Source organism: Phragmites australis, chromosome 7, assembly GCF_958298935.1.
Source record: "Phragmites australis chromosome 7, lpPhrAust1.1, whole genome shotgun sequence".
NCBI lineage: Eukaryota > Viridiplantae > Streptophyta > Magnoliopsida > Poales > Poaceae > Phragmites > Phragmites australis.
The window spans coordinates 26,221,280-26,248,413 of record NC_084927.1 but is presented as its reverse complement, the minus strand read 5'-3'; the positions used below and the strand labels follow the sequence as shown (position 1 = coordinate 26,248,413).

Genomic DNA, 27,134 nt, shown 5'->3' with positions numbered 1-27,134 from the left:
AGTCCACACACTCACTCATTAAAGATACATACACCCTTGAGTCTAATTAGTGAGGTCGTTGCTTTACATGTCCATGACCCCACATGGCTATCGAATAGATTTATACTCTACATATGTTGTACACTATAACCACACGATATGCTCAGCCTCCAACCATTACAAGCAAATGAGCAAATCATATATAACGAGACACTTTAATCATCTTTCTTTGCCGGATACTACTTCGAGGCACGCCAAGTACCAGAGGCCTCGTACCAGGTGCCAGATCCCTTTAGGCTTTTGCCATTCCTACAACACCCAAGCAGAGGGTCAGATAGTCACTTGTGTCCTCGTTGCTCACCGCCCTCCTAGTAGAATGTCCAGCTCGGTCAGGAGAAAGAAAAGTTAAGTTTTGCCCATACAAGACGCATAGTTGCACTAGGGTGGCTTAGCATGACGGCGTAATGATTTGGTACTTATACGATCGGGGTAGATATCTTCAGTTGGTAATAAATACCATAAAGTTAACTCAAACCCCCAAGAGCACCCTCTATTGGAGGACTACTCTACTTGCCCCGACAAAACAGTTTTCACCTATTTTACACATCACCCATCATATCCCACACCATATCAAGGATTCCACGATCACCAAAGATTCATGCCATATGAGTTTGAGTTGATTAAACAGTGAAGCGACATCTCCGAAGAGACGTATTCCATAGCGATATCTCCAAAGAGATGTATTCCATCCTATACATGCTAGATATCAAGGCGTCATTCGATGTTAATATAGATAACGATAGGTGAATTCTAGCGTGATATGTATTCTAGATAAGACATTTAAGGTATGAAAATTGTTTGATAGGACTTAACAAATGCTTGTAGTTGGAAATAGCACCATACATAGAACATGCAATAATAAGTCATGTTTTAAGTTGATCAATTAGATTATTGTAAAACATGAGCTCAAAATGATCAAGGAGAAAGGATTTGCCTTTACGAAGGTCAATTCATGATTAGTCTTGTCGTTAGAGTCTCCCGAGTTCTTCATCATCGGGTCCTGCCTTCAGTTCTTTCCTCGCGTCCTTGCTTAGATTCTTGGCTTCCAGTCTATGCAGATTAATGACGAAAAACACACATCAACTAAGCAAAGGAACACCAAAACAAAACCAAATGAACACCAAAGTGAAATAAGAACGACCAAGGATAACAATGAAAGCTAACCTAGCGGGAAGACGATCGGCAACTCTTAGCTATGCGAAACTAACATAGAGTCTAGTGGGGTTATCTAGTGAGGCTAGGTTAAATTGTCAACTAGTTGCTTTATTAACTTAGAGAAAGTTTAACCAAGTTACTATCGACTAGGTGAGCGTTTATTAGCTTAACTGTCGGAAGGCGACAGCTAAGGTCTCTACATATAGGTGAGCAGATGTGTACATACATAAACTTATGTGTGATACTTACATCTATATATATGTGAGTATGTATACATATATATGTAAGTATAACTCTAAGTGATTATATGTGCTTAAGTGTCGGATTAAATATTCTAATCTATAACGCTAAATCATGTTTATCTAATATTTATTCCTAATTACCTAGTGTTTCTTAAATGCCAGTCTAATTAAGCTATATTCTATTGCTATTGCAAAACATTTATGTAATTAATTAACTAAGTTAAACTTTCTTTAAATCTAATTATTGCTTATTAAAAGGGTATTTAATTAATGAATTACTAATATTAAATTATTCTATTATATTCTAATAATAAGTATTTATTTATCTAGCAGCTACACTGTTTAACTTATTACATTAATTATACTCAGATTTAGTATGAAATAACAATCTATTTCTAAATATTAAATAAAAAGAAACATTTAGTTTATTCAAAAACTATTCTAATTAACAAAGGATTAAATCCACACTTAAGCTAGATTAACATAAACGACTAATTTATGATTATAATCTAAATATGGTTATAGCACCGTAAACTAATTATCATCTAGCTAAAGAGCTACATCTAATCTTAGGTTAAAAGTGCTACGACATATATGTACAAGGTAGGAATTAATTAGGAAAAAATTAAAAAATAATATCCTGCTTTTTAACAGATCTTTAAAAGAAATTCAATGATTATATACTCCAAGTTGTGTCAGGGTCTTTATCTCTATCAGATTAAGCTTATCACAAGATCGCTGAAAAATGTAGTGACTTGCCGAAAAGTGCACGAAGATGTGGGAATCATGGAGGATATGGGGATGGATTCCTACAGGTTTTCCATCTCCTGGACTAGAATTCTTCCAAGTGTGACCTAATGTTCACACGTGCTGCAGTACACTGTCTTGCATATCTTTCGAAAGTCCAAACTCATCGCATCAAAATATCAAACTTTAAACGTCTGAATCTAATGACAGATGAGAGCCTGAGTGTTGGAGTCAACAGAGAAGGCGTCAGATACTACAACATTTTGATCGATGAGCTTCTGTTGAAAGGTGTGCCATGCATAAGGAACCTAGCTGCTTTCTTCACCAGATGATCTTGTATACTCATGAAGCTATGAAATATACATATATGTTTATATATCTGCAGGGGTGCAGCCATTTGTGACCCTTTTCCACTGGGACTGGCCTCAAGCATTAGAAGATAAATATGGAGGATTCCTTAGTCCTAATATCATGTCTACCTCAAGTACCACCCCGACCATATCTACCTCATCGTCAGCCTAACGCTTATCTCCGCAATGCTAACGAATAGATAATTAGAGAGCTAAATTATATGTAGAATATTGACTTTTTAGATGATTTGTGACACCATAAACTCGATACCATCGTACGCGATATGGAAAGAGCGATTTTAGCAACTTGAGACCAAAGGTAAAATAGGCAACAAAGATTGAATTGAGACAAAGAAAGCTTAGATTGGAAACAACAATCCACCCTTCCAGATGAATAAGTAGAGCTGAGGTGTATGTAATTGCTCGTTACTTGGGCATAGTCAAAAGTTGATTCTTTAAATATAGTGCAAATTAAAATATTAATATCAAATATATAGTTCGAAGTGGAAATTGTTCTTAAAAGTGGTTCAAAGTACATAAAATACACCAATACATGATCCAAAATAAAAATTTTCTCTTAATATTTCTCCAGTTTTCGCGCAGCCCCTCTGCTTCCTATGCAGCACTGATTCAAACAGTCATAACTCTTCGCTCGGCGAAGTCCAAAATATGCACCGTTTGTTGCATTAGGAATTAGACTCGTAGACTTTTCACACCAAAAGTGTTCACGCTAACGAAGACTCAAAGGGGATGGTTTTGGGCCACATCGACTTTTTTTTTCCAGTGGCGCCTGCTGCTACTAATTACAACTACTACGTACTGGTGCTAATTGCATCAGTCACCAGATATTAATTAGACTTCAAGGGAAGAAAGAAATTGGAGCAAGGAGGGGTGGGTAAGATGGAGGCGAAGGATGCAGGATTTGTGCAACAGGGGCTGCGGGGAGCAAGGAGAGAAGTGAGAGAGAGGATGAGTTGTGATTTTTGAAAGAAGAGGTGTTTTCTTTGTCGTTGGCAAGTGGAGCCTACTGCCCAGTAACAAGGTCATGCCAACGAGGATCCCAGTCAGCACCACATAGGACCAAAACCGGGTTGGTTTAGTGTGAGGACATGATTCGCACGGTTTTAATAATTTAGAGGTTTGTAAATTAAACAGCATTGAAATTCAGGTTCAAAATTAGACTCACATGAGTTGAGAGGACGAGAGTGGACTTTCCCTTTATTTAAATCAGAATGTAAACACAAACACCGATCTGCTGTACACCTGCACTACTACGGCTACCGAAAACTAACCCAGTAAGCTAATCAACTAAGTGACTTTAAACATGCACAAAAAACCCAGCTCGATCTCTCCTTAAAAAACAAAGAAAAAAACCATAGCCAAGCCAGGCCTGATTTGTGGATAGATCCTACGTGCGCCCGGATCATTCCAAGTTTCCAACCCCTAAAACATCCCTTCTCCCTTGGGCAAATCGACCAATATTTAACGCCGGCGGCCGTCTCGCCGTCCCGTCCGACACAAACAATACCGCCGCCGGGGCGGGCTCCTCGTAGGATACGCAGGTCTCTGTGAGTCACCCGGGGAGCATATTACGGGCATATGTCTTGCTTCCCACCCCCACACGCTGCCGCCGTGCCGCGTCGTCAAGCTGAAGAGCAACCGCTTCGCCGCCGCCCCGGCGTCGCGTCCAGCCGCTACCTGCGCTCCTCCCCGTGCACGTTTGCATGAGATGCTGAACCGATGCCCGTAATATGCCGTGGAGCTTGCGGGCTTCTGTCTGGAAGTTTTCAGTTCGGACACTGCACGATTTTTTTTAAAAAATAATATTAATTTAATGGAAAAATGTAAAAGTAATATGTCTCTAAAAATAATATTAATTTAATGAAAAATTATAAAATTAATATGTATTTTTGGAAAATTGTAAAAATAATATGTATTTTTTAAAAAAAATTGTAAAAACAGTACTACATCGGCAAATCAATTGTCGGCAGTTGCCAGTTTCCTGCAAATAAATTACTCTGTGAGTGTTTTATTCTCGATAGGCGTATGTCTGTGTCTAACTATCTGTCATGTTGGCAATTAATTTGCTAACAAGGTACTATTTTGTAATTTTTCAAAAATGCATGTTATTTTTATAATTTTCTATTAAATTAATATTACTTAAAAGAATTATCAGTGCAACGCTTAGTTTGATGAGCAGTGGTTTTGTCCGTGGGGTTGTTGTTAATGTCCTTCTCGGGGTCAACGACTCTGTTTCCTCGTCGAACAGCATAACACCATCTGTGCCTACAAAGTTTAATTCGTTGGGATTTTTTGCAGTAACTTAGGATATAAAAGCATAGTTAGGAGCTTAATCGATTTTAAAAAGCAAGATAATAGCACTGTTAGAGGCTACAGGGTGGAAACCCATGATCTGAATGAGAAAAAGGAAATGAAGAACACATCGAGTCGAGGAACTCATTTTATTGGTATTTCTTCTTTATTAAAGCCACGCAGCAACTTAATCTGTCGCTAGTTCAGCAGAAGTTTTTGTTTTGTTTTGTTTAGTGCAGTTCATCTCGGTGTAGATTAGATTATGGTGCGTGTTCGGTAGCGTATGGCGTGCGAAACAATGCTTAGCACTAGGATATTTTTGTTGTCATGTCCAGCGCTTCTGATTTTACGATGCCGCTCTAGTTTACTTTTCTTTACTTTTTATCCGTTTGCGATATACATGTCCCTTCCTTTTCTTTTGTCATTGACGCGTCTCGTGTTACTTTTTAGTACTAGCAGCTATACGTGTATTTCATATAAGTAAAATCAATTCAAAATATAATAATTCATAGAAGTAAAAAATATAGTGTAACAAAAGATGTATTTATATATACAAAATTTATAACGTGATTATGTAATTTTAGGATTGGGTAGAATGATAGGTACCTAGGTAGATGAATGTAGTGGACCTATCGTTTAGAGTTGACCGTTCATAGTAACGTTGTGAGAATTTAGTGACCGATTTGTGAGAGAATAAAATCAATTCTTGTATAGTACATGGGTGTAAAGATAGTGTGACAGGAGCGACTTTTATAGTAGATGGTGGTAGAGGCTACGTGTGGTGGTAGCACACTCTCTCTAGAAAATCGGTACTATAGGTGAAATTGGATACACCCTTTGAAGAAACTCGGCGTTATAGGTGAAATGCGAGAGGTGACGTATTCTCTGTAGAAATCTGACGGTGAATATATAGAAGACAAATATTTAACGTCTAGATATGAAAGATAAATAATATAAGATTAAATATATTTTTAACATATGGAAGGTAAAAATTAGATGTTATAGATATGAAAGATAAATATTAATCACTGTCTTATAAATGTTTATCAATGTGTTAAAATTGGGATTTGGGTTATCAGAGGGATTTTTTTTCCTTTTAACGTTTTAACAATTTTTCTTCACGGTTTCTGTCACGAAAGAATTCTCAAGTTCATTCTCTTTAGGACAGGATTATTTTATTTTTTTTATGGATCCTTTTGAAATAAAACGGTTAAAGATGAGAGAAAATAAAAAGAATAGAAATAAATAGAGGAATTAGAAAAATAATAAAACGAAAGGAATATAGCTGAGGATGGTACAAGAATTGCCGTGCCCCTCTTCCGCAGCCGTTGGCAAGAAAGCTACGCCGCGTGAATCGGGAGAGCGGGCAGCCGGCGGAGTCCACAACCACGCCACGGCCGGTAACTCACCACGAATATGCCCGCCCCTCCCCTCCCCCTAGGCGGTAACTCCGCGGGGTCGCTGTCGCCGGGTGTCGGCTCCTCCCCCCTCTCGTTTGTCGCGAGGCCCTTGGCTCCGCGGGGGAATCTGGGCGGGCTTAAATACCCGCTCCTGAGGTCACTCTCCGCCATGCCACCACCCGGACTACTTGGATCCGGACCACGCCCGCTTTCCTTCTCGAGAGTAGGCAGACCTGCCATTTGGCGCCAACCCGCCGCGCTTCCTCGCCACCCCGGGTGCACCCCGGAGAGATACCTTGCACGACGACCCCTGACCCGTCTCTCCTTGCTATATTTGCTCCAGCACTAATTTTCGTCTGTGTGCTTGTGCACTGTGTTCTTGCACCTGGAGATATGATCTCAGGTGAGTTCCACCTGACTCTTATTGCTTTCTTTCTCTGAATTTTGTTCAAATAATTGTTTACTGCGGGTAGATTTTTCTCGTCTTTCTTAATTTTGGCCTTACTTTTACATTTCCTTTTTGGGGTTATGGGTGAGGGTTCGGGGTTGTTTGGTTCCTGGGTGCTATGCCATAGTAATGCAAGAAGCGGTGCTGCGCGCCTGAACCTGACATGTCGGATGCTCTGCTTATTCGAGCTCTTCCTTGGAGCTTCGTTTATGTTTATCTATTGCAATGCACTGCTTGGCTGCTGCATGTGCCTTGTGTTCTAGTTATGTTAGCCCTGGGTCTTTTTTCCCTTCAGTTTGTTGAGATTGTTGAATCGAGTAAATTCTGTTCTTGGTGGAGCTGTCTGATAAAAATGAAGTAGAATTTCAAGTCAGAATAACACTATGCTTAGGTTCATTTGGTATGGTTGCGTCACGCATATCGAATAAGCATGCTTATCAAAGTGCTTTTCGGAGAGTGATTGTTCGAGAAAATTCAAATTACTGGCTTCTTTTTCAATGATGATTCACCATGCTATGCACTTGGAGCAGCCTAATTGCGTCCTATCGATGAGCCAGTACATTATGTAGCCCGATCTCGTTCTTGACAGTACAATTTGATGATTTTTGCCTACTTGGTACTGCGGCTTTCTGGTTTACTAAATATGGTCGAATGATTTCCCGTCCTACTAATCATGATGCCAGCAGATTAAAGCGGCGCTGCAACCACTTCATGATAGTTATTGGCAATCACTTGTTGGTCAACAAGCTAGTATTTCAAGTAGCAACAATTCTATTCACTATCATAGGATAAAAAGTTCATATGAGGAAGCATATTTACAATTTTCTATTGGCTACTTGATATGTTAATTACAATGGGTGCTGACATATCTTGAAGTTATAGTTTGGAAGTACTAATTTGTCAAGAGTGCAAGTCAGCGTATCCAAAGTTCTTCTGCTCATAAGTGGATCCTATAGAAATGAATGTCAAATAAAGTGCTAACGTCGCAGCTTTCTATACATATTTGCAGGTTGATTTATCAAGAACCACAATTGGTAAAAAATGGACACAGGAAAATCAATAGATGATAAATTCAGCAAGTTGCATCCAAGCTGGCCAGTAGACACTAGAATTGGCATAGTTGGAGCAGGTCCAAGTGGCTTATCAGCTGCGTATGCACTAGCTAAGCTAGGGTATCGCAATGTAACCGTTTTTGAGAAATGCCAGACTGTTTCAGGGATGTGCGAGTCCGTTGATATAGAAGGTGAGGAACCTAATGAATGCACTCTTATTCAGTTGTCATGTTCTCCACATATTTATTTATCAATGACATTATTATTTAGGAAGGACGTATGATTTGGGAGGACAAGTTATAGCAGCAAACAGTGCCCCTGTTATAACTCACCTGGCAAAGGAATTAGGTTCTGAATTTGAGGAGATGGATTCACACAAGCTTGCTCTGATTGACAGCCAAACTGGAAACATTCGAGACCTTGAAGTGGCTGACGACTATCTATCCATGGTATCTCTAACGCTAAAACTACAGGTAAGTTGTTTTCTAGAATAATTTTGACTAGAGATAACCGGGTTAAAAGGGAAATTAATTTAAGTGCCAAAATTAGCAACAACTTGGTCTACTTCACTGTTGATAGCATTCTCTCTGTTGCTTACATGTATGTTCTTTGCTGATTCTTATAGGATGAGGCAAATAAGTCAGGTCGAGTGGGGATTCATGCTGTCAGTGGATTGGCCTCTGATCCAACTCTTGAGTTTTTGAAGCAACATGGAATAAGTTCAGTGCCAAAATCTGTAGCATACGGTTACACTGCTTCTGGCTATGGTTTTGTTCAAGACATGCCCTATGCTTTCATACAGGAGTTTACTAGAACCTCTATGGCTGGCAAGATCCGACGTTTGAAGCATGGTTATATGAGTTTGTGGGAGAAACTTAGTCAGTCATTACCATTTGAAGTTCTTTGTGGTACGGAGGTTCTGAGAGTCAAACGTGACAGCTACGGCGCAAGTGTAACTATCAAGAACAACAATGGTGACATGGAAGTTAGGGAGTTTGAAAAAATTATATTATCAGGTGCTCTTGCTTTCAAGAACAGCAAGACATATCGATCTTCGAGTCTGACTGGTAAGCATGATTTAAATTCACTTTGCCTTCGATCGAAGCTAGTATTCCAGCTGTCTGAATTTGTATGCCTTTTTGTTCAGATGCAGAAAATGAAGTTGTAGAACTGAATGATCTCGAAAGAGAACTATTCAGTAAGGTACAGACAATTGACTACTATACCACTGTTGTTAAGATTGAAGGATTTGAGCACATGCCAAAGGGCTTTTACTACTTTGGAGAATATATGGAGGATCCAACAACAATAGGGCATCCGGTGGCAATGCAAAGATTCTTTGCTGACACAAATATTTTCTTGTTCTGGTCTTATGGGAATTCCGCAGAACTCAAGGGGTCATATGTGGCTAAATGTGTAACCGATGTTGTGATTTCTATGGGAGGAACTGTTCAGAAAGTGCTTTTGCAGCGGCGATTCAAGTATTTCCCTCATGTCAGCAGCGAAGGTATAGGTTGACAAGGTTGCCTCTGATCACCCAACAATTTATTTTTCCTGCGTTCCAACCGCAGTGATTTCCTGTATTGCAGACATGAAAAGTGGATTCTACGAGAGGGTGGAGTCTCAGTTGCAAGGCTTTCAGAACACTTACTATGTCGGAGGTCTGCTAGCATTTGAGCTTACTGAAAGAAATGCGTTATACTCCATTTCGGCTGTTTGTAAACACTTTGCCATTGACGGTGAGCTACCAATGATTCCTTATGTTAAGGTGAGCTAGAAATACTGTCCTGATACACTTCAAGTATTATTAGAACTTCTATTGCCAAATGGAATTTGTGTTTATGTTTATCAATACTTGTTTATCCAGAGATTGTTTCCTCTAGCGAGAAGCAATCCTTCACCTCCTAGAGATATTGGTGAGCTTGAAGGTGTTGAATTTCCTGATCTTCCATCCTTGGATGGATATTTGCAATACTGGGGAACTCATAAAGTCACTGAGAAGAAGGTTATCTACACTTGGATCAATGAAGAAGGGAAGATCATGAATCGTAGAACCTATCAGGAGCTTCATGATAATGCATCTCACATTGCTTATAAACTATTGACAAGCACTAAGCCTATTATCAAGCCTGGTGACAGAGTTCTCCTTATTCATCTGCCTGGTTTGGAGTTTGTTGATGCATTCTTTGGATGCATCAGAGCAGGAATTATACCAGTGCCAGTTTTGCCCCCTGACCCAATGCAAAGGGGTGGGCAAGCGCTTCTGAAAGTTGAGAATGTCTCTAAGGTGTGCAATGCTGTGGCAATTCTATCCACCTCTTCATACCATGCTGCCGTACGTGCAGGTTATGTCAAGAATATTGTCACTCTAGCAAAGAGTGCTCAGAAATGCTCAGCTCAGTGGCCAGACCTCCCATGGATTCACACTGACTCGTGGATAAAGAACTATCGGCGAAGTCCAGACAGTTTCAACTTAGAAAGTGTTGTATCTATGATTACCAAGCCCCAGCCAAGTGAATTGTGCTTTCTACAGTTCACTTCAGGTTCCACTGGTGATGCCAAGGGCGTGATGATAACACATGGTGGACTAATCCACAATGTGAAGATGATGAAGAAGCGATATAGAAGTACCTCAAAAACTGTCCTTATCAGTTGGCTTCCACAGTACCATGACATGGGTCTAATAGGGGGTCTTTTCACTGCTCTTGTAAGCGGAGGAACCTCCATTCTATTTTCACCAATGACATTCATCAGAAACCCCCTCCTGTGGCTGCAAACAATCAATGACTTCCATGGAACACACAGTGCAGGCCCAAATTTTGCATTTGAACTGGTTATAAGAAGGCTTGAGGCTGAGAAGAACAAAATTTATGATCTCTCTTCAATGGTGTTCCTCATGATTGCAGCAGAGCCAGTAAGGCAAAAAACTGTCAAAAGGTTCATAGAGTTGACTCAACCTTTGGGCCTTTCTGAAGGTGTACTTGCACCTGGATATGGCCTAGCTGAGAATTGTGTCTTTGTTGCCTGTGCCTTTGGTGAATGCAAGCCAATTTTCATAGACTGGCAAGGAAGAGTTTGTTGTGGGTATGCTGATCCCGATGATACAGATGTTGTCATCAAAATTGTTGATGCAGACTCTTTGACAGAGCATCAAGAGGATGGTGCTGAGGGTGAGATATGGATCTGCAGTCCTAGTTCTGGAGTTGGTTATTGGAGCAATAAGGAAATAAGCCAGAAAACCTTTTGCAATCAGCTCAAGAATTACCCTAACAAAAAGTTCACAAGAACTGGTGATTTAGGACGGATCATCGATGGTAAACTTTTTATTACAGGAAGGATCAAAGATCTTATCATTGTTGCTGGTAGAAATATTTATTCTGCAGATGTAGAGAAGACAGTGGAAGGTTCTTCTGAGGTGCTCCGACCAGGCTGTTGTGCTGTCGTTGGTGTCCCTGAGGAAGTTCTAACTCAGAAAGGCATCTCAATTCCCGATTCTTCTGATCAGGTTGGACTTGTCGTGATTGCTGAGGTTAAGGAGGGTAAAGCAGTCTCTGAAGAGATTGTTAACAACATCAAAACACGTGTGGCGGAGGAGCATGGTGTAACTATTGCATCTGTCAAGCTTATCAAACCTAGAACCATATCCAAGACAACATCCGGAAAGATACGGAGATTCGAATGCATGAAGCAGTTTGTTGACAATACTCTTAACTTGGCTAATAGTAATCATATATCTAAGAAGAAGTCTCTTTTTCGGTCTCTCACAACAGGAACTGGCATGGAGTCTAGAAGGCCCTTCTTGGAGCAGACGACCATTCACCCTCAGCCCAGAAGCAAAGTGAAAAACTCCATGGAGATTATTGAGTTTTTAACTCAGTTAGTATCAGATCAATCAGGTATTCCAAAGGACAAAATTTCTCCAGCTGACAGCCTACCTTCTTATGGCTTTGACTCGATTGCAGTGGTCCGAGCAGCACAGAAGCTCTCGGATTTTCTTGGTACTCCTGTTGGAGCCATTGACATCTTTAAGGCAAGCTGCATTTCTGAGCTTGCTAACTTCTTGGAGAATCTGATGCATAAGTTACAACCACAGCTGGCACCTCAGCCCAGAAGTAAAGTGAAAAAGTCCAAGGAGATTATTGAGTTTCTGATGCAGATAGTATCAGATCAAACAGGCATTCCAAAGGACAAAATTTCTCCAACTGACAGTCTACCTTCTTATGGTTTCGATTCAATTGCAGTGGTCCGAACATCCCAGAAGCTCTCAGATTTTCTCGGTATTCCTGTTGGAGCCATTGACATTTTTACAGCAAGCTGTATTGCCGAGCTTGCCAGCTTCTTGGAGAATTTGGTGCACAAGTCACAAGCACAGTTGGAACCTGATGTATCTTGCTCCACTGAGGATGAGAATCTAGGGATTCCCATAGATGCCACCAGTTCAGATTTCAGTGTGCTTGCTACTGGGATCCTCCAGCTCCTGGCTCTTACTTATGTCTGTTTTATCCTTCTACTCCCAGCATATCTCGCAAGTTTGACGTACATGAGCATGTTCTCTTCGGTCAGTCTGGTGAAATCATCACTACTGAGCTATCTTAGTTCTTTGGTCATGGCACCTCTTGCATGGATCTGTTATGCCTTGTTCACCTCCTTATCACTGTCTATCTTGGGGAGGTCATTCCTTCAGCCAAATTATGTTCTGACCCCTGATGTTTCGATATGGTCAGTTGACTTTGTGAAATGGTGGGCTCTAACCAAGGCACAAGCATTAGCAGCAAAGATGCTAGCTGTGCATCTTAAGGGCACAATCTTCTTGAATTATTGGTTCAAGATGCAAGGAGCTCGGATTGGGTCATCTGTTGTCATTGACACAGTAGACATCACTGACCCGTCCTTGTTAACAGTCGCAGATGGTGCAGTGATCGCAGAAGGTGTTCTCATTCAGGGCCATGAAGTCCGTAATGAAGTGCTGAGTTTTAGGTATGTCAGGATTGGCCAGAAGGCATCGATTGGCCCTTATGCGGTGCTCCAGAAGGGCACTATTGTGCACAATGGTGTTGTGGTTCCGGCGTTGCAAAAGACCAAGCATAGGAAATCAACATATTTGTCTCATGAAACTTCTGCGTACATGAAGGTAATTATAATTATTTGAATTTTATACAATAATTTCTTGCGCTAATAACCTAAGATGTTAAGATATAAAACAAATATCTTATACTCGAGCATAAATTCTGAAAGTTTCTAGACAACGAAGTTTGTTAGCTACAGAACTACACCTATATACATAGTTTTTTTTAACCTTTCTTCACCTCTTGCATCATTGATGAAGTTAGTGGCAATTGAGTTGACTACAATTAGAGGTAATATTTCTTAGACATAGGCAGATACAGAGAAATTTAATCAGAGAAGCCATAGACTAAATGATACATGTTAGGGTCAAGAAAGAAAACATGAAAAAGGTGAACTTTTATGCACAGGGATTCAAATCTTGGAACGGTGACATTTTTTTTCTCGGTTTTTCTCAGCTAGATATCTGACTTTTGGAAATTCTTGCTTGCATCTGCAAAACATGCTCTGCCATTTTTCAGCACCATCTACCTCATGTTTATATAATGCTATGCAAATGACGAATGAATATGTTATATAATTATGTGACCATCTACTCTTTGTTCAGGAAGAAGCAAGGATAGCAAACATGCCACTCGAACACCTTGTTAGCATCTATGCAGTTGGCTTCCTGGGTGCTTTGTCAAGTGCAACAGTATTCATGTTGTACACCCACTTTTCTGGCACCACGGCTTCACTTCAGTGCTTCTCCTTTGCATGTGTTGCTGGTGCCTTCCACTGGTTACCAGCTGTCATCACTGCTTATGCTGTGATTGTCCGGGAGACACCCACAAGTCCATTGGCATTTGCTCTCTTCATCGCCTTCGCCTACTTGAGCTATGGGTTCATCCTCAGTCTTCTCACTGGTATCACCAACAAAGCTCTTGCAACAAGGACAAGGACCAAGCAGAAGGATATGACGACAAGTTTGATCCAACGGCGCATAACCGTTGCTGCGCACATCAGATTTGCAAAGATGCTATCCGGAACAGAAGCCTTCTGCATGTACTTGAGGCTTCTTGGAGCAAAGATTGGCCGGCATTGCTCTATCCGAGCCATCAATCCATTGGCAAATCCTGAGCTGATCAGCATCGGCGATGGGGTCCATCTAGGTGACTTCTGCAATATTGTTCCAGGGTTCTACTCCAAGGGGTTTACTGGTGTGGAGATAAAGGTCCAGGACAACACTGTGGTTGGCAGTGGCAGTTTGCTCCTCCCTGGCTCAGTTCTCCAAGAGAATGTCATCCTCGGAGCACTCTCTGTCGCACCACAGGGTTCCCTTCTGCAGCGAGGCGGGGTCTATGTTGGAGCACAGTCTCTGACCTTGGTGAAGAACACTTTGATCACAGAAGATGAGCGGATTGAAGAGATGGACCCGATGTACAAGAAGATTGTTGGGAACCTTGCCGCGAACTTGGCCATCACTACCATGAACGTCAAGTCAAGGTACTTCCACCGCATTGGCGTCAGCGGGCGGGGGTTACTGAAAATGTACCAAGATATACCATCACTGCCCAAGCACAAGATATTTGGCGCCAGCAAGTCCTTCCCGGTGATCGTCCGGCACAGCAACAGCCTGAGTGCAGATGATGACGCAAGGCTCGACGCACGTGGCGCAGCTGTGCGGATCCTCTCAGATGATGGCGAGGTGCCTCTTCTGGACCTTACCTTGAAGAGCGGCAAGGCGTTCTATGCGCGCACGATTGCTGACTTCACCACCTGGCTGGTCTGTGGCCTGCCGGCGAGGGAAGAGCAAGTGAAGCGTGCCCCGCACATCCGTGACGCCGTATGGGGCTCCTTGCGGAACACCGACTCGTACACCGTGCTGCATTACTACTCCAACATATGCCGGCTGCTGCGGTTCGAGGACGGCAAGGAGATGTATGCAAAATTCAAGCTTCGTCCTGTGGACCAAGACATCTCGGAGGACTCCGGCCAAGTGGTCCCGCGGGGTATCTTGCCGCCGGAGACTGGTGCAATCCCGAGGGACGAGGGTGACACACGCCCGTTGCTCTTCCTCGCCGACGACTTCCATCGGAAGGTAGAGTCTCCCGAAGGGGTGCACTATGTCTTCCAACTGCAGCTCAGGGATGTCCCTGCTGACAGCGCCACCCGCGAGGTCGCCCTCGACTGCACACGGCCTTGGGACGAGGCCGAGTTCCCGTACATCGACATAGGAGAGATAAGCATCGACCACAATGTCCCGACGGCAGAGACAGAGAAGCTTGAGTTCAACCCGTTCCTCCGGTGCCCAGAGGTGGATGTCATCTCGGCGACTTCTTGCACGCAGAGCGCGTCCATCGACCACGGGCGCTCACTGGTTTATGAGATCTGCCAACGCCTGCGGAACGGCGAGCCGCTGCCCGCCTCATGGCGGGCGTTCCTCGAGCAGTCAGACACCAAGATCGATTTGTCGGGCTGCCCGGTTATCTCAGCGACACGCTCAAGTTCAAGTGTCCGTGATGCCACCAAGGTGACACTGGCTAGGACATGGTACCAGGCGCTCTGGGCCACGCTGTGCCAACCACTGCTCCAGATGTTCGTGCCGTACTTCGCCATGGGCCTAGTCATCTTCCTTCCCCTCCGGGGCCTCCTCGCCGTGTCTGCAGCCACCGGCATGGCACTTTATTGGCCTCTGCCGGTGTTCTGGGCCACGTCAGGCGTCGCTGCGATGGCCACGTGCGCTGCGGCGAAGTGGGTTCTGGTTGGCAGCAGGGCCGACGGCGACACGGTGCACATCTGGGCGCCGGCCGTGTTCCTGGACACGATCTGGCAGGCCATACGGACGGTGACGGCGGAGTACTTCGCCGAGCTGACGTCCGGGTCCGTGCTGTTCACGGTGTGGATGCGGCTGATGGGGTCCTCCGTGGCCGTCGCCGACGGAGTGTACGTGGACTCCATGGGCGCGCTGCTGAACCCGGAGATGGTGCACCTGGAGCGCGGCGCGAGCGTGGGGCGGGACGCGCTGCTGTTCGGCCACGTGTACGAGGGCGAGGGCGGGAAGGTGAAGTTCGGCAGGGTCCACGTCGGGGAGGACGGGTTCATCGGCAGCCGTGCGGTGGCGATGCCGGGCGTCAGGGTCGAGGACGGCGGCTGCCTTGGCGCCCTGGGGCTGGCCATGAAGGAGGAGGTCGTCAGGAACAAGATGTAGTAGGACAGTAGGTGCAAGGGAGGAAGGTGTGGCCTCGCCATTAGCATTGGTGAAGCATCTGTTTCCCTGCGCCTCGTTTCTTTCCCTTTGTGTTCGAGCTGCTGTGCTGCTTATAGCTAAGCTCCCTGTTACCTGTACACGTAGGATCGTAGTGATGGTATGATCAATAAGTGGCTGCTGGAAGAAGAAATAAATCGAGTGTAAGCAGGCTACCGGTGTACTCCGATTGCCTTGCTGAAATGATATGGACTCGACTAATCGACCATTACGAGGTCACGGCCGTCTTGGGAGCTTACTGTTACGCACATGCGCTTTTTTTCTTGTTCATCGTGGATGTCGTGCAATTTCCTTTTTTTTTTTTGTTCCCGTGTGATTCGCAAGACAGTTGATGAATTGATCAAAATACGTACGATTTTGTCGAAAACTAGTGGATCGAAATATAGTTGTTTGTTCTAATTCTTGTGTGCAAGACTGTTTTGACAGCTTGTGTTTTGAGTAGGTAGACCATTTTCCTCTCTAGTGGTAGCATAAAAGCAAGGTATGGTGCTAGTACTGGAGATTTAGGATCTTGTATTCATATTTGTTCCAATAATGAAACATGCATTGCAGCTGTTCAAACTTGGAACTAGCTACTGCCTGCCTGGCACACTGAAAAGCTCAAGCCTCTGCTGTACTCCTTGTCGGTCAAAAACTCGTAGTACTTTTTCTGGTATCAGGAAAACAAAACAAGCTAGGTTATTGATCATGCATGGCATTCTGTTTGACACCGCCTTTTTTTTTCATACTTCCTTCATTTTTCAATACTTATCATTTTTAATTATTTTATTTATTTTTAAATACTTGCCACTGCGTTTTTTTAAGACATACTACCTCTGTTTGTAAATGTAAGTCGTTTTAACCTTCTCAACTATTCTCTAAATATAAGTCATTCTCAAACTTCTATGCACTTTTTTCTCTCTTGTTCTCATCTTGCCCTTGTATAATAAATACTACTACTATCATAAATGAATGAGTTATCTTTTCCAATGCATAATAAATGAATGGCAATAAGGTCATTTGATCTATTTTTTTTAATTCTTGTGCACAAGTCTAAAATGATTTACATTTGCAATCGGAGGGAGTAGTTTTCAATTTTATCTCTACAATATATCTCTTACCCACTTATTTACGGTAGAATATTTGGGCTAGTTTTTAAGAGCGTTTTTGTTATTTCTCATTTAAAATTGGTACTATTTTTGGTATGTGTGTTTGGTTAAAAGTGATAAGTATTGAAAAACGGAGAGAATATTTCAAAAATGACAACATGTTGTTGCTGAATCTCCAGGAGGTTCATCGCTCCAACCGGTTTTCCAGCTATTGTACTGCTAGCATGCCCTCTTGCACATGAGGACTTGAGATTACATATACTCACTCACTGTAGCTTTAAAATGATGTTGTTAATGCTGAGCTTCATGTCTAATGCTAATACAGTGGTAAGGCTATATTTTCCTACTAATAGCGGCGGATGCCTTGGATCCATAGAGACTGTCCTCTACTCTGAGTGCACTTGGGAGCCTATCAAGTATCAAATCTCATTTTCAATTTTTAGTATAAAAGAGGAAGAAAAAAATAATGATGAGAAAAAAAAAGAAAGAACCCTAGTATTTCGTTCTGATCCGTCACTGCTGATGCCCATTTCCAAAGCATACGAGATTTTCACTTTAGGTGAGGGTAGGAGTTTTTCTTTGGTGAGGGTAAAAGTTGAAGATATTTTTGTAGTTCAAACCTTTTTTTTTTGTCTCTACTATTTCAAGGGAAAGCGAAGAAGAATCCGAGCAGCTGTAAAAATCGTCCAATGACTCTGACCATCTGCCCAACAACACCCAGCCTCCACCAGCTGTCAGTGACGTCAGCGATGGGACGGCCGGTTGCCGCCAAGGCGAGAAATCCCTGGGCACTCCCAAGCCGCTCTCTCACTGCAGCTCGGGCCCACATACGGCACTCGCCGTGACGGCGCGGAAGAGCCCGGCGTGCGTCGCCTCTTTGCGGGATCGGAGCGCCCCGATGCTCGCCACGTGTCCCTGCGGCTGGTGACCGTGGTACGGAGGGGAGCACCTGCGCGCTGCGCTGCGATGCGATGCGCCTCCCTGTTCCCGTTTGAGCCCAAACAGACGCGAAACCAACTCTGCGGCGCAGGGCAGAGAAGGTTTTGGAGCAGAGAAGAAAGCCTCCACTCTCTCTCTCTCTCTCTCTCTCTCTGCTTCCTTGCGTGAGGCTGAGGCCGGTGCTGGCTGGATGGCTCATGCGGCCGTCGTCGCCGTCGCCGTCCTCCTGGTCTGCTTGCCGCCTGCCGCCGCCTCGTTCTCCCGGGCAGGTACGTAACGCCGCGCACGTCGTAAACCACGTCTCTTGGTTCTTGGCCGCCGGCCCGAAACCTGACGCTTCCCCCCTCCCTCGCCGGTTGTGCAGCACCGGCATTGCGACGGCTCGAGATGGCGGCCATGGACACCGCGCAGGGCCAGCGGGAGAAGGCGGACGTGACCAAGGTAAAAGAACGGCGCCCACCTCGCCGTGCTGCGGCCTAGGATAAAAAAAAATGGTGTCTCTTTTTGATGGTTTCTTTCTTGCCTGGGGTTTTTCTCCGGCACGCAGGTCGCGGAGGAGGACATGAGCACGACGGGGTTCGGTGCGGAGTCCGAGAGGGAGGTGCCCACCGGCCCGGATCCCATCCACCACCACGGCCGGGGGCCCAGGCGCCAGTCGCCGTGATCTCGCGCGCGCGGCGGCGGAGGATCATCGCTTCCTGGGGTTGATCTTGATCAGTCGGGCGTGAACCGGAGTGCACGATGGCCTACGAGGTTGTGTCCTTTTTTGTTGTTGATGAATCTGTGATCGATGATGCACTTTGGGTTTTGATTCTAGTGTTGTTGTAGGGGAGACAGTATCAGAGCTATCATCGAAACTTTATTTTTGCATACCAAGTTAGGGAAAGGGAATACAATTCATAATAAGTGTGTCAATGGATGGCGTATATGAGTTGTTCTTCCCCTCATAATCTTGCTAGTTTGTTTTGTTGCTAGTTCATTCTTTGAAAAAAAATATGTGATTTTCGGTTTATTTTGATTTATGAATGGGCTGCTTGTCCTGTTTCAAACATCTTTTTATGTTGATTCCTGATTGCTCAAGTTTGGAATGTAGGAAGCAGAACTTCTGTTCCTTTTTCCATTCCAGGAAGAAAGCAACTTTGTTCATTTTGTGCCCAGTTGTGGGTTGCCTGGGATGCATGTGTATGGCCTGCTATGTGTCGCTGGGCTCGAAGCTAAAAGGAGTTCATTTTCTCAGGATTGCTCTAGCCTGATTTGCCAGCATTTTTGCCCTTGCCAACATTCTCAGTATGTTCTTGTTCCAGCAAAGGATTTATACATTCTTACAACTTATTCAACATTTTCTCCTGTAATTTAACTAAATGGCGCCTCATGTACTCAGAACTGTATAAGAGGGTGCATTTTACACTATCAAATTGAATACAATCAGTGAGGGTATAAGATGTTGGTTGATTTTATATGCTTTCTCTGTATATGGATGTGTATGGTGTTCGTAAGGTTGTCAGATTTCCTACAGCCTGCAGTAGCAGCCAGTCAATAGCGATGGGTTTTCCTGGTGTGCTCAAGAATAAAACTAGAGCACAACTGATGACTTGCCTTTTTGAATAGCTCTTGTTCTGTCATTTTTTATTAAACTTTGGCAGAATGTGTAACACAAACTGGGGTGCAACTGATACATGTCTACTTGCTGACAGCACAATTTACAATTGCACCAGCAAGAGCACGTATCGAAATATACGTGATACGTAAAAAAAAATAAATCGAATACAACGAGTTCGTGGAGAGGATCTCAAAATCTAAAATAAGGATTTTTAGCTGAAAAGAAAAGGAAGTAGCAGTCCAGCGAGAATCCTAGACCTTTTTATTTTTATATTTTTAAATCCAAAAATTACAAATATATATGTCCGTTGTGAAATTGTGCACTCTATATACCTGTCGTCCGCTTGTCGCCTTTCCAACGGGTGACATGTTAAAAACAACAACATTCTAATGCTTTTAAAATTCAAAACACTATCGAAATAGTCATGAAAAATTCTAAAAACAAATTATGGTGTAGATGATACTGTCATCAAGCTCTCCAAAAAATTACAGACAAATTTCAAAGATGCTGACATTTGTCTTTTTTATTTCTACAAGTAATTGTTTGCGTTGATATTTTTTCGAGCGCTAGATTATAGCACCCTCTACACCAACAAAAAAAATCAAAATTTTGCATGACTATTTCAGTGTTTTGAATTTTGAGAGAATTGGAACACTGTATTTTTATTTTTTTAAAATCTGTTATCTGTTGGAAGGGTGAAGAATTGCAAAAGTTCAAAACGGACATATATATATTACAATTTTTGTATTTAAAGAATATAAAAATAAAAAAAAATTCGAGGATCCTACAGAGTGTACATCCACTACTTCAGAATACATGGGCCGAGCGGCCCAATTATCCAGTCCGTCAGCTCCACACGAAAACTAGGGTTTACCACCTCACAAATATCCCGCCGCCGCGAGATATAAAAGCGAGCCCTAACCCCCGCTCGCTGCTCTTCCACCTCCGCCTCCACTCGCTGCCGCCGCCGCCACCGCCACAGCCTTCTTCCTCGCCGTCGCCGCGAGCCGATCCAATGGCGCCGACGTCGAAGCTATCGCTGGGCATCAAGAAGGCCTCGAGGTCGCACCTGTACCACCGCCGCGGGCTGTGGGCGATCAAGGCCAAGCACGGCGGCGCCTTCCCCAAGGCCGAGAAGCCCGCCGCGGCCGCCGAGCCCAAGTTCTACCCCGCCGACGACGTGAAGCCCCGTCAGCCAAGCACCCGCAAGCCGAAGCCCACCAAGCTCAGGTCCCGGCGGCAGCTCTGCATCACTTTAGTTGGATTTGTTTGCTCAGAGATTCGAATTCTGATGCATTCTGATGCAGGTCGTCCATCACCCCGGGGACCGTTCTGATCCTTCTAGCCGGGAGGTTCATGGGGAAGAGAGTGGTGTTCCTCAAGCAGCTCAAATCCGGCCTGCTTCTTGTCACTGGTATGCCCATGATGCTTGTCTTGCGCAGTTTAGTTTTAATTTCTGTTTGGTTGCTTCGTGCAGTTCGGTATTATAATTTAATATTTAGTGTTTTCTGAATATGTTGTGAGTGTTAACATTGCGTTATTTATTTACGGAATGGGTTACTTTGTAGTGAAATGTTGTAGATTGAGCATTGGTTAGTTTAATCATCTTGGAGTTAGTATGCTCGATCTTTAAATTATCATTGCCTTGCCATTTGATGTCTGCTGTATAAATCTGCACCATGTATGCTACCTGTTTGTGCATTGTCGTGTAATTTGATAGAGAAAACCGCTTGCATTACTTACGAAGTTGAGGATGTTGGCATTACTCCAGTTCTCGTCCTTCTATTTGGTCGTGAAAATTTTCTATGTTCTTTTTGGTATGATGTGACTGAAATTTCTGAGATCATTTTATTGCAGTGGTATTAGTTTTATGGACTTGTTAATTTGCAAATGAAAGATCTCAATTGAGTCTGAAGAAAATGTGATTGCATTGTTACTTTGGTCTGGAATGGTTGAAATTGTTTGCCAGTGTAAAATTTTAGTTCAAATTTAGTTCCTCCCTTGTCACATGACCCTTTTTAGTGGGAGTAGCTTGGATGAACTTTGCAGTTTGTTAGTTTCTAGATGTATTGCAATGATTTCTTCTTTCAGTTATCATGATCTTTGGCCTGCATTTTTAAAAGGATAGGTTAAATGTCTCCATATTTCCAACACATTGAAAGATGGATATCCCTGAGACTTGAATGTTAGTGCAAGATGTTAGAACTTTGTATCCGTTTGTTAGTTATCCTGAATGGATGGTATACATGGTGTGTCAAGTGTTTCATTCTTATCTTAAGAATCTGTACAACACACTGTTTACTTTGAGAAAAATATTATACTGCATTTGAGACTTTTAGAGTGCCCTTGACACAGTTTCAGTGCGTGCATTCGCGAAGTTAACACCTTTGACAGATGGATATCCCTGAGGCTTGAATGTTAGTGCAAGATGTTAGAACTTGGTGTCTGTCTGTAAGATTTAGCAATTAGGAGCGATGTTGATGAGATCATTTGCTCTTGCAAATGTTACAGCTCTATTTGATGTCTGTGCAGCAACATATATATTCCTGATCTGCTCTATCAGCTGTATATGCTGCAGTATAATCAGTATATGCTTTTGATTTATTTCCTGCCATGCTAGTACCACCTCCAAGGTACAGCGTTAATATGCAAGCTGGTTGTTAACTCCTGTTACTTGGTTCACAAAACTCTAATGCTTTGGACTGTATATATTGCATGTTCTTATCATATTTTTTGTTGTGTATGAACTAATATTGCATCTCTTTCAGGACCTTTTAAGATCAACGGAGTCCCAATCCGCCGTGTGAATCAGACCTACATCATTGCAACCTCCACAAAGGTTGATATCTCTGGTGTTAACGTGGAGAAGTATGATGACAAGTACTTCGCAAGGGACAAGAAGAAGAAGGCAACAAAAACTGAGGGTGAACTTTTCGAGGCAGAGAAGGAGGTACATTTCTATATATAATTTGAACCTTCTTTTCTTATAAACCTTGCATTCCATTACTTAGATGGGATTTGTCTGTATCTTTCAGGCGACCAAGGACCTGCCACAGTTCAAGAAGGATGACCAGAAGACCCTGGACGCCGAGCTGATCAAAGCTATTGAGGCTGTGCCGGATCTGAAAACCTACCTTGGTGCACGGTTCTCTCTCAGGGATGGGGACAAGCCCCACGAGATGGTTTTCTAGAGTAGTTGGCGCTTGGTACTAGCTCTGAAGTCACTTTGCCTGGTCTGAGTGCCCTCTTGAATTTTGTATTTGACTGGCGAACCTTTCGTTTCCATTTAAATCACTGTCAAATCATTCGTGGAGTCACACTTTGCTGGTTAATTTAGTGATGTTTTGCAACAATACTAAATATATAAGCAATCGGTACTGAGGCGCTGAGCAGATATCTGTGCGTTCTTTTCTGGCCTTCAATTTTGTATTGAAGAAATAGAAAAGAAATCTTGAACTTAAGGGGATGGTATTTGCTGAATTCCCTGTTTAGATGTGGATTGCTCTATTTTAATCATAATGATGAGAGTATGGACAGTGTGATACAGCACTATTTATATGATGATATGTGCGTGCAATAATTTGTTCACAACCAAAGCATTGTCATTTGTGGACACACAATACAGTACCGTGCATGATGCGCCATCTGAACTTGAATCATGGCAATAAGGCCCTGTGGCGTTCATAGCAGAATCCATATATATGTAGCTAAACACTATACCCGAATAGTCCAAGGCAACGCAGCATGCACAGATCGCAATGAAATGCAGGCTACAGCATAGTGTCAGCACGGGACGGCAGCCTCTTGAAGAAGTTGCCGGCCGTCGATGGCATCCGGCTCCGGAACCGCGGGTGGCGGAGCACGTACAGCCCGGCGACGAGCGCCACAACCCGGACCGGCGTGACGTAGAGGACGGTGGCGGCGACGAGGCAGAGCCCTGTGAACAGCGCAGTGGCCCTCGGGTCCCTCCACGCGAGCAGCGACCGCACCCGCTCGCCCTGCGTCGCCACGTCCCCGACCACCGTCTGGATCCGCCCGGCCACGCTCCGTAGCCGGTCGTAACGCACGCGCACCACGGCGTTGGGCCTCGACGTCGGGAACGTGTCCAACTCCTCGTCGAGCTCGTCAGGGTGGATCACCTCGGCGCAGGAGAGCCTCGCGTCCATGTGCGGCGGCCGGCGCGGGCGGCGGCGGTAGTTCCAGAGGCCAGCCATGGAAATGTACAGGAACATGGTCGGTAGGATGAGCTCCGGGAAGCACATGAGGGTGACGAAGAGCATGTGCACGAGGATCGTCGTCGCCGGGTTCTTCCAACGGCAAACGTCGGTGAGCCACCGTGCCGTGCTGACCGCACCGGAGAGTAGCGCCGTGACGCGGAAGAAGTTGGCCTTGCTCCGCCGGATGCTCCACACGTGCGAGTCCGCGTCCAGCATGTACTCCACGACCTCCCGACGCAGCGGCGGCTCCGCCCGGCTCAGCCTCGCCGCCACGATGCTCATCGCCTGCCGCCGGAGGGCGTCGAGCTGCAGGATGGTGAAGGGTTGTATGTAGTGCATCTTGGGGAGGAGGGGCTGGCTGTAGAGGTACACGACGCTGCCGAGGGAGAGGCAGGTGAGGCGCACGGCGAGGCAGAGCTCGCCGTTCTTGCGAAGGCCTGACGGGTGCAGCACGACGAGAGGGTGCGCGTTGGTGTACACCTTGTCCATTTCAAGCGTTGAGAGGCGAATCCTGACCTTGCCAATCCTCTGGTCCCTGACGGCGTCGTTGCTGCCATTGCCGGCGGTGGCGTTGCCGAGGTGGCAGTTGTCGAACACGGCGAGGGTGAGCACCGTGCACGGGTCGTAGACCTCCCACGTGTACTGCTCGTTCCACCGGGGGCTGCATGAGTCGACGATGGTGCGCGTGCGCACCCACTTCTGCCCGTACTTGGCGACGCAGTACGCATCGGTCGTGCCCCGGCCGTCGACGGTCTTCATCGGGGTGAGGCCCTGCGCGCCGAGGACGCCGACCTCGAGCACGCCGATGGGCGGTCGCCACAGCTGCCGCGCGCTGGGGCGCGTGTCGCTGGCGTACATGGTCGGTTCCTCCATGACGTGGTACGCGCCCTCGAGGCACGCACGGAGGTGCACGCGGCCGGCGAAGATGGCCTCCGGCGGGCGAACCGGACGCCCGAAGGGCTCCAAACTGAACCACTGCGACTGGACCGGACGGCGGTCCAGCCGCTTCTCGAAGAGAGCGAGCGGCATCACGGAGCGTCCAACGATCTCGTCCTTCCCGGAGTGCACACGGGCCTCGATGATGAGCACCGCCGGCTCCTCGAACGGCTCCGCTACGACGAACACCATCTCTTCGTTCCATGCCAGACTCGTTGGACTCCTCGTGGTGCACGGCCTGGTCTTGAGCATCATGCCACCGACTTGCACCTTGGCGACGACCTCGGCGTGCCGGCCTTTGTCGGCAATGCCGCCGGCACCGGGCGGCACGACGTCCTGAGCCTCGAGCACGATTATCCGGAGGTACCACAGCTTCGGCGTCACGTACACCTTGGACCGCGTGCTCTGCACGGCCACCACGCCGTCAAGGCCGCGCACTGACCCCGCGTCGGCGTGCCACGCGTCCGCGAACGCCTCGTCCGCCTGCGTTCCGACCCACACGGCGAGCATGACCTCGCCGTGCGCCACCATCTTGCCACCACACTCGCCGCGCGCGTTCCCGAGGCGGTACCATTGCGGCGCGAGAGGGCTGTCCGGCGGCACGCGCACGGGCGCCTCGCCGATGTCGAACGCGACCCTGCCGACGCAGTCGTCGCGCCCCACGGCGTCCTTGTCCCTGACGAACACCTCGAGCGCCGTGGCCAGCACGCGCTCCCTGGAGAAGGCGAACACCTGATTCCACTCCGGGCTGGCCTTCCTCTCGCAATGCCGCGTCGTGCCACGGTAGTTGCCGACGCGCACCTCGACGCAGGGGCTGCACCCGCCGGTGGCCGCGCCCGCCGGGAGCCCGCGCGCCTTGACGACGCGCACGTACAGGTAACGCATCGTCTCCACGAGGTCGTAGGCGCTCGCCAGCCTCTCCCCGGGGCCAAGTCCGCCCAGCCACCCGGCTTCGGCGCCGTGTGCGCGCGCGCTTCTGCTGCCACCGGCCGGCCACTGCTCCCTGGCCTGTGGCACAGGCACGGCGTCCTTGACCTTGTGATCCTCCACTCTCACTGGTGGCGACTGCGCACGGAAGACATACGGGTACGCCATGACCGGCCAGGCCCGCAAAGACGGTTGCACCGGGCCTTCGTTCTCAATGTGCCCGCCTGTCGGTTAGGCCGTCGGCTTCCCCGTCACCGGCAAGGGAAGGCATGCAAGGTGGCATGAAGCAACGGACTGTACAAGCACTTTCTTGCAGAAGCTTGAAGCAATTGTGGATACGGGTTTCGCTGCAAAAAGTTCGATATATACGGGGAATGGAGACAGAGCAAAGATGGGATCATGTGATGCGAGTCACGGCCTTCGCTCTCAATGTGTCCACCTGTTGGTGGGGATGCATTTGTTCAGATTTGAATACGACTTGGGAACAGGAGTGTTTGTGAAGACTCCTGAGATTATTCTCAGGAAACTGCCTGCATATGCTGGTGCTTTTCTGTATCCTGTTCAGGTAATTAATTTCAGATGGAATCAGTATTTGGCTCACATCTTATTTTGTATGTTTCAGAGAAAATATGTGCACCAAGATTCTGAAGACCATGGATTTGTTTTTCTGGCTGCTCCCATCAATAGATTGTAGTATACCAACTTAGTTTAAGCCATGTTCTTTAAGCTCATTTTCTGTCAAAATACTCATGGTAATTCGGGTGGAGGCTGAAATAATCATTGCGGTTATGTTTTTCGTTTTTTTCCGAAGACTTACTATGGAAATTATCAAATAAAATAGATACTGTCAATTTTGGAAGTGAAGTATTTAGTTGGCTTGCACAACATGCAAAATTGCATTCTGAATTTTGCAGAATAAGCTAAAAACATATATATACTGACATAAAAAATTACTGCTCATGAAAACTGGTCTCATAAACGTGGACCTGTTGCTGGACAGGATTCAGAACCTAAAAGGTTATTCTAGGCCTTTCATATCATAGGAAAATATTGTAAGCAAAACACACTTAACTACATGATGGAACCAAGTGAAAAGAGCTAAGTGCGTATTTGTCTTGAAAGCAAAAGCAACTCAGAGGCTTTTGGCGCCTGGTTTGCTTTAACCAAAGAAGCTGCTTTATTTTTATCTCATTGGAGCTTTATTCTCCTCGTTGCAATTTAAGTATATTGACCAGTGGCAATGGAATAGTGCTGTGGCCTTACGACATTTATCATTTGTTCGCTCCTGTTGGGCAAATCCCAGCTCAATGTAGGGTCTACTGCTTCCTTCAGATTTGAATTTTCATAAAACTAATGTGATCTCAAGGCCT

At 45.4% G+C, this 27,134-nt stretch overlaps 4 protein-coding genes across 4 annotated transcripts; 3 read left to right on the top strand and 1 right to left on the bottom strand.

Annotated features, from left to right (window-relative positions):
* The first annotated feature begins 7,732 nt into the window (after positions 1 to 7,732).
* LOC133924410 (uncharacterized) lies at positions 7,733 to 16,478 on the top strand. Its single transcript, XM_062369927.1, has 7 exons — positions 7,733 to 7,937; positions 8,017 to 8,219; positions 8,372 to 8,813; positions 8,894 to 9,253; positions 9,336 to 9,514; positions 9,614 to 12,877; positions 13,418 to 16,478. Exons 1-7 carry the CDS (start codon positions 7,736 to 7,738, stop codon positions 15,998 to 16,000), a joined length of 7,233 nt encoding a protein of 2,410 aa, XP_062225911.1. The 5' UTR covers positions 7,733 to 7,735; the 3' UTR covers positions 16,001 to 16,478.
* Positions 16,479 to 18,220: 1,742 nt separating this feature from the next.
* Positions 18,221 to 18,967, top strand: LOC133923546 (uncharacterized). Its single transcript, XM_062368830.1, has 3 exons — positions 18,221 to 18,353; positions 18,449 to 18,525; positions 18,632 to 18,967. Exons 1-3 carry the CDS (start codon positions 18,275 to 18,277, stop codon positions 18,746 to 18,748), a joined length of 273 nt encoding a protein of 90 aa, XP_062224814.1. The 5' UTR covers positions 18,221 to 18,274; the 3' UTR covers positions 18,749 to 18,967.
* A 1,632-nt stretch (positions 18,968 to 20,599) lies between these two features.
* Positions 20,600 to 23,078, top strand: LOC133924409 (large ribosomal subunit protein eL6x-like). Its single transcript, XM_062369925.1, has 4 exons — positions 20,600 to 20,914; positions 20,992 to 21,098; positions 22,453 to 22,634; positions 22,720 to 23,078. Exons 1-4 carry the CDS (start codon positions 20,700 to 20,702, stop codon positions 22,873 to 22,875), a joined length of 660 nt encoding a protein of 219 aa, XP_062225909.1. The 5' UTR covers positions 20,600 to 20,699; the 3' UTR covers positions 22,876 to 23,078.
* A 283-nt stretch (positions 23,079 to 23,361) lies between these two features.
* Positions 23,362 to 26,140, bottom strand: LOC133923545 (FT-interacting protein 1-like). Its single transcript, XM_062368829.1, has one exon. It carries the CDS (start codon positions 25,930 to 25,932, stop codon positions 23,455 to 23,457), a length of 2,478 nt encoding a protein of 825 aa, XP_062224813.1. The 5' UTR covers positions 25,933 to 26,140; the 3' UTR covers positions 23,362 to 23,454.
* Positions 26,141 to 27,134: the final 994 nt, after the last annotated feature.